Here is a 7,830-nt window from a genome sequence, read left to right as displayed (position 1 = left end):
CACAAGCTACGTCCAGTTAGGGGCGGGATGTAGTCCAGTGGTAAAGCGCTCGCTTGTTCCACGGTAGATTTGGGATCGATCCCCGTCGGTGGGCTCATTCGGCAATTCCTCGTCCCTGCCAGTGCACCACACACCTGGTATATGAAAGGCCATGGTATGTGCTAGCCTGTATGTGGGATGATGCATATAAAAGATCCCTTGCTACTAATGGAAACAAATGTAGCGGGTTTCCTTTCTAAGACTATATGTCGAATTTACCAGATGTTTGACATCCAATATTTGGTGATTGATAAATCAATGTGCTCTAGTGGTATCGTTGAACATAATAGTGCATACCCTTGCTACATCAGCGGTAATGCATTGGCTGGAAACATCTACCTTGGTCAGTTGATGTCCGAGCATAACTTAATGGTCAAGCACTGGCTGGAAAAATCTACCTTGGTCAACTGATGTCCGGGCATAGCTCAGTGGTCAAGCACTCGCTGGAAAAATCTACCGTGGTCAGTTGATTTCCGGGCATAGCTCAGTGGTAAAGCACTCGTCTGAGTCTGTGTTGTTTAACGACATCACTAGAGCACATTGATTATTTGATGATCGGTTATTGGATGTCAAACATTTGGTAATTCCGAAGCGTAGTTCTGCGGGAAAAGCCGCAACATTTCCTTTTCATTAGCAACAAGAAATATTCTATATGCACTTTGCCACAGACAGTATATCACATACCACGATGTTTGACATCCAATAGCCGATGATTAATAAAACAATGTGCTCTAGTTGTGTATCATTAAGCAAAACAAACTCGCTGGTCTGGAAAAGTTTATTAAGCTGTTTCATATTTTTAAACTAGTCTGGGAATGGCACTGAACCATGATGGAATGAAATCCATATCATCCCTCTCGGCAATTGTAGATTTTGAATTATGGACCATTGCCATAATTCAATTATTTTTACAAAATGTCATGAATAGATGGAGTATGGTGGTTATGAAGATGATTGAATAAAGTACATTTAGGGACAAATCAAATTATTTTTATTCAGGTAATATTTTGTTAGACCATTAAATAGGTCAGTGGTCTGTGACAATATGACTCTAATAGTAAAGAAAAAGCCCTCGCAAGCACCAATGTTTCGCCATTTGCTTCCCTAGAGTCAACAGCAAGGGAACTAACTCTGTGTTCCCTCTATGACTACTGTCACCGACCCACTTATAATACACATTTGTCACAACACAAAACAATAATTAAAAATATATAAAAAATTAAAACTCTCGAGCATATCGTGTTTTTCCATCTCCATATCTAGTCAGCATCAAGGAAGATAACTCTGAGTTCCTTATATGACTGTTCAAAGTGGTATATTCCAGGAAACTGGCGATATTTCACTATCACTATTCACTATCACACTGGCATCCATGAAATACCATATTGCATACCGTGTCCAGAATATTGGCCATAAAAGAGCTGTAGTTATGGAAAGAAAGATTGATGTAATCATTATGCACATATATAGAGAATATTACACGACTTTCAGTTTAATACCATTTTTATGAACGAGTACATTAGAAAATGGTATCTAGCGAGCGAAATGGTATTACACTGAAAGGAGTGTAGTACTAGTATTTTATTTATTACCTACCTATAATTATTGCTTAGAATTCATCAAACAAAAGTAAACATTCAGACTAGCTGATGTTCGAGTGTAAGCATAGGTCTCGCCCACAATCGAGGTTAATGACCCAGGTTTTGATTTCATAAATAGTTTATTCGACGGAGCTTTTAAAACTAATTCGTATTACTGAGAGTAAAATCAGCCCTAACTTCAGCCAGCTGTGTTTTGCTAATAACGTTTACGAGCTATTTTGACTGGTTTCTGAAATGGCGAAATATGTTTTAATATGAAGCGCATAAACCAGTTTGCCGGACGTTTTTCTGCTCCATTTGGCTGAACTGCACTGCTTTCAATAAGAAATGTACAAAATTGTACGTCGCGTTGTGTTGACCCCATTCTCCCTTACTGTGCTGTTGGCCAATCGCATTAGCGTTTATATCCCACATTTGTTAAGGAAAAAGTTATCTCACAATGTGACGTACGATTTTGTTATTAAACTCCGATATCTCTCACTGGCAATATTAGTCCAGTAAGACTGAAGAGACTCTGGATTCATAATGTCCATGTGTGTGTGTGGAGGGGGTGGGGGGGGGGGGGGGGGGGGGGGTCCAAACACACCAGAATGCAAAATGGTGTGGCACGGATGCGCAACAGATGGAATCTAAAGTAAAGTTTGTTTTATTTAACGACGATTTTTGTTGTATCTTATCATCGGCTATTGGACGTCAAACTGACACCGTCTTCTTCTTTTTTTTTTATATAGAGGAAACCCGCTTTCGCCACATAGGCTACTCTTTTACGACAGGCAGCAAGGAATCTTTTATTTGTGCTTCCCACAGGCATGATAGCACAAACCTTGGTCTTTGTTCAAACAGTTATGGATCACTGGTCGATGCAAGTGGTTTACACCTATCCACTGAGCACTCACTCATGGTTTGGAGTCGGTATCTGGATTAAAAATCCCATGCCTCGACTGGGATCCGAACCCAGTACCTACCAGCCTGTAGACCGATGGTGTAACCACGACGCCACCGAGGCCGGTCAGATGGAATCTCGTCTCAGTCAGTGTAAGCATAAGAATTTGAATACGATCTAGCTCACTCTGTAGAACACTCACCTTGGTCGAAGGATCGAGCTCCCTCAGTGGACATATTCTCTGACATTCTTTTTTCTTTAACGACACCAATAGAGCACATTGATTAATTAATCATCGGTTATCGGATGCCGATCATTTGGTAATTGTGACTCGTAGTTACCAGAGGAAACCCATTAACAGCAAGGGATCTTTTATAGACACTTTTTCACAGACAGGAAATTACGTGCCACGGCCTTTGATCAGTTGTGATTAGAAAGAGAAAAATTCCAATTTGTTGAATGGATCCACCGAGGAGGTTCGATCCTGCGATGCAAGCAGCTCAGACGAGCACAACACAACATACTGAGCTGTATCTACTGTCCTGTCTGCGGGAAAGTGCATATAAAAGATACCTTTGCTATTAATGGAAACAATTACCAAATGTTTGACACCCAATACAGGATGATTAATTAAACGATGAATTTTAGTGCAAACACCGGCCTCGTTGGCGCAGTGGTTAATCCACCTGAGTACAGGCTGGCAGGTACAGGGTTCGCAGCTCGGCACCAGCTCCAACCCAGAACGAGTTCTCAAGGGCTCAATGGGTAGGTGTAAGACCACTACACCCTCTTCTCTCTCACTAACCACTAACCTACTAACAACTAACCCACTGTCCTGGACAGACAGCCCAGATAGCTGAAGTGTGTGCCCAGGACAGCGTGCTTGAACCTTAATTGGATATAAGCACGGAAATAAGTTGAAACGAAATGAAAGTGCAAAGAAACATTAACTTAGAATCATGAATATGTTTTCGTTTGTTATTCTTATTAACAAATTCATTTGTTTTCGCTGTTACTATTATACATTAATTTATGCCAACACATTCAAAGAAACAAAACAGGAAGCGCAAGGCGGACACAGGGGTCCTTGAGTTTCATTGGCTCAAATGTCTCGACTGTCTTATCTTTAAAGAGGACCCAGCACGTTTTTACTGTGTATACATATTTGTCTGTGTTCACATAATCACCATCCATCGCAATTACCGTGAAAACCAGTTCGCAGTATGACACTATTACTGTTAAACTTTTTGGGACTGCTTGTAGTTGCCGGTATGTATTTACGTTCACTATATTAAGAAGGTTCAACATGTAAGATAAATTACTTTAATTTGGGAGTTTCAGGACATGTATATTATGCACACACACACGCACACACACACACACACACACACAAACACGCGCGCGCACGCGCACACACACACACACACTCACTCATACACACATACATACACACACACGCACACACACACACACACACACACACACACACGCATACATACATGCATGCATACATACATACATACATACATACATGCACACACACACATATATACATACATGCATACATACATTACATGCATACATACATACACATACATACATACACACACATATATACATACATGCATACATACATGCATGCATACATACTTACATACATACATCAATACATACATACATACATACATACATACATACATACATACATACACACATACACACATACATACATATACAAAAATACATACTATATGTGATATATAATATGCTATGAAATGTAACATATGATGTGCTGTGTTGTGCCGTGCCGTGCTTTGCTGTGCTGTGCTCTGCTGTGCTGTGCTGTGACGTGACATGACGTGACGTGCCGTGCCGTGCCGTGCCGTGCCGTGCCGTGCCATGGTGTGCCATGCCATGACATGGCGTGATATGATGTGATGTGATATATGGTATGGTATAGTGTGGTAGAGTATGATAGCATAGCATAGCATAGCATAGCATAGCATAGCGTAGCATAGCCTAGCCTAGCCTAGCCTAGCGTCGCATAGCCTAGCCTAGCCTAGCCTAGCCTAGCCTAGCATAACATAGCGTAGCATAGCGTAGCATAAATAATATGATATATGATACGATACGAGACAATACGATATCATACGAATTTATTTTATATCAAAATGTTTTGATTTGACTAATTGTCTTGTGTGTTTCCAGTTGCTCACTCTAACCAGTGTCCCCCTGTCCCGTTCCATGATCCTTATGACTGTGCAGCTATGTTCGTTTCTATCGACTGTTCTGTCGAGTTACAAGATTGCCCTGCTGGTAAGTACTTTCTATATATATATATATATATATATATATATATATATATATATATATATATATATATATATATATATATATATATATACACACACACTCATACATACATACAAGAGTGTGTATATGTGTATGTATGTAAGTATGTATATATATATATATATATATATATATATATATATATATATATATATATATATATATATATATATATATATATATATATATATATATATATATCTGTCTGTCGATTGATTCATCAATCAATCCATCCATCCATCAATCTCTCTATCGTTCTTTCTTTCTTTCTATCTATCTATTTATCTCTCCTATAGGTAGTGCAGAAAGAATGGAATAGTATTCATGCTCACATCGGTCATACATAACTGAGCCATTCATTTATTGTGAAGAAGGATCCCCCAGTGTACTCTGACGGTAAGCCACATTTTGATGGAGTGCAAATCACACGAAAGAAACTAAAACATATATATTTGGTCGAACAAATGTGATGGAATCATTTCGATTCCATCCTGAACTTTTATTGCAATTTCTTCGTAATATTGATTTTTATTATAAAAAGTATAATATTATTATATTATTTTTATTGTGATATTTGTAGTTTTCGCACAGTGTGTTTTTTTACACTGTTTTATTTAACCCTTGAAGTTTTATATTGATATTGATAGCCGATGTATTTTTCGTGCTGAGGTGTCTTTAAACATATATTCTATTCTATTCTATTCTATTCTATTCTATTCATCTGTCTACACATTCATTATATTTTATATATTATAAAAAATGTGCATTATCATCATTTATTTTGTTTCCTTTTTCATCATTGTGTTTTCTTTATTATATGTTCTTCCTTTCTTCCTTTCATTCTTAAATAACTAATTAATTAAATTAATTAATCAGTCAGTTTCTATAGGTAAAACCTGTTGTCCTGGAATATGTGGATCAAGAACATGTCAAATGATCGGAAGTAAGTTTCTTATATATAAACGAGTTCTTATGAATAAAAGAGATAGTGAGAGAGTATGTGAGTGAGTGAGTGAGCGAGTTGATGAGTGAGTGGGTGAGTGGGTGAGTGAGCGAGTGAGTGAGTGAGTGAGTGAGTGAATGAGTGAGTGAAAAACGAATGAATTATTAAGCTAGTGATTCATTGCGTGGTTGTGAGAAAGTATATAGGTGAGTGAGTGAGGAAGTGAGTGAGACAGTACGTGAATAAAAAAAAAAACGAATGAATGATTGAGTTAGTGATTCATCGAGTGGTTGTGAGTTTGAAAGTACGTAGATGAGTGAGTGAGTGTGTGAGTGAGTGAGTGAGTGAGTGCGTGAGTGCGTGCGTTAGTGAGAGAGTGAGTGAGTGAGTGCTAAATTATATTTATAGACGATGCACTAGATAGAGATTCATGGGATCAACCACTATTTTGCCCAATACCCATTCGACTCTGTGATATACAGAGATACGTCCCTGGTCAGGTATTACGGTTTTGCCATTCGGAGTTAATGTGAAAGAACAGAACAATTGTGATCAAAATCGTATCTCCGCAAAAAACAGAGACGAACGAGCATTGACAAGGTTATTAGTGTTTCATGAATCGTTACTAGGTGTTAGGTATACAGGAGGACTGCCACTTCATAGGACACCCCGTCTGTGGGGAAAACTGTCACCCTATGACTAGTTTAACACATTTAAACCTACGCCAGACAAAAATTAGTCCAGGCATCTAGATGTTTTAATATATAAAATCCATTAGCCATGAGATCATTGATTTCAAACATTTACTAGCCACGACTTTACTTTAAGTTAATACAAGTTTACTAAATAATAGTAATAATTAAATCGGTCTCCTAAACAATGAAATAGAGCTTAAAGACACTAACATTGGGGGTTGGAGTGGGGGTATTATATTAATATTAACAAAATAGATTTAACTGCAAAATCTGACATTTGTTTCACTAGTGCTCGGGCATGGCAATATTAGTTATTTACTAGCTCAACATGGAATACCACCAGCCCTGCTGTTATATTATTATATTATTAAATATTATTATATTATTGCAATACTAAGGAATATGTAATTTTTAGGGGGCGGGATCTAGCTCGGTCGGTAGAGCGCTTGACCGAGGTGCTTGCGTCGTAGGATCGAACCATCTCAGAGGACTAAATTATTTCACGTTTTTGTTTCGTTCCAACCAGTGCACAACGACGGGCATATTAAAGTCCGTGGTATGTGCTGTCGTATCTGGGGGAAAGAAAGAAAGAAATGTTTTATTTAACGACGCACTCAACACATTTTATTTACGGTTATATGGCGTCAGACATATGGTTACGGACCACACAGATTTTGATAGAAAACCCGCTGTCGCCACTACATGGGCTACTCTTTCCAACAATCTTTTATTTGCGCTTCCCTTAGGTAGGATAGCACAAACCATGGCCTTTGTTGAACCAGTTATGGATCACTGGTCGGTGCAAGTGGTTTGCACCTACCCATTGAGCCTTGCGGAGCACTCACTCAGGGTTTGGAGTCGGTATCTGGATTAAAAAACCCATGCCTCGACTGGGATCCGAACCCAGTACCTACCAGCCTGTAGACCGATGGCCTAACCACTTTGCTGGTAATTGAAAACTGCAGTAGGATTCCTGTAAGACTAGGAGTCACAAATCACGAAATATTTGACACCCAATGGCCGATGATGAATAAATCAATGTGCACTAATGGTGTCGTTAAACAAAATAAACAGAACTGAATTTTGACTATATATGTATTTTATTTTATATACAGTTAAACCTGCCTGTCCTTGCGGTCCTAAGTGTTGTCGTCTGTTCTGTCGCTATGGATACGCCCGGGATGCCAGTGGGTGCGAAATATGTAAATGCAGAGTTGGTTATTAATATACTATGTTCAGGAGCAAATAATCGTTCAAAACCAAATACTTGGTGACATTTTGTAAATGTTTGTTGCTGAAGAGAATAAAATTATATAG

At 38.5% G+C, this 7,830-nt stretch overlaps 1 protein-coding gene across 1 annotated transcript; it reads left to right on the top strand.

Annotated features, from left to right (window-relative positions):
* Positions 1-3,656: 3,656 nt before the first annotated feature.
* LOC121372903 (therostasin-like) lies at positions 3,657-7,830 on the top strand. Its single transcript, XM_041499337.1, has 4 exons — positions 3,657-3,792; positions 4,732-4,839; positions 5,765-5,818; positions 7,629-7,830. The coding sequence occupies exons 1-4, from the start codon at positions 3,747-3,749 to the stop codon at positions 7,736-7,738; spliced, it is 318 nt and encodes a 105-aa protein (XP_041355271.1). The 5' UTR covers positions 3,657-3,746; the 3' UTR covers positions 7,739-7,830.

The sequence above is a fragment of the Gigantopelta aegis genome, chromosome 5, assembly GCF_016097555.1.
Source record: "Gigantopelta aegis isolate Gae_Host chromosome 5, Gae_host_genome, whole genome shotgun sequence".
NCBI lineage: Eukaryota > Metazoa > Mollusca > Gastropoda > Neomphalida > Peltospiridae > Gigantopelta > Gigantopelta aegis.
This window is presented reverse-complemented; position numbering and strand designations above follow the sequence as displayed.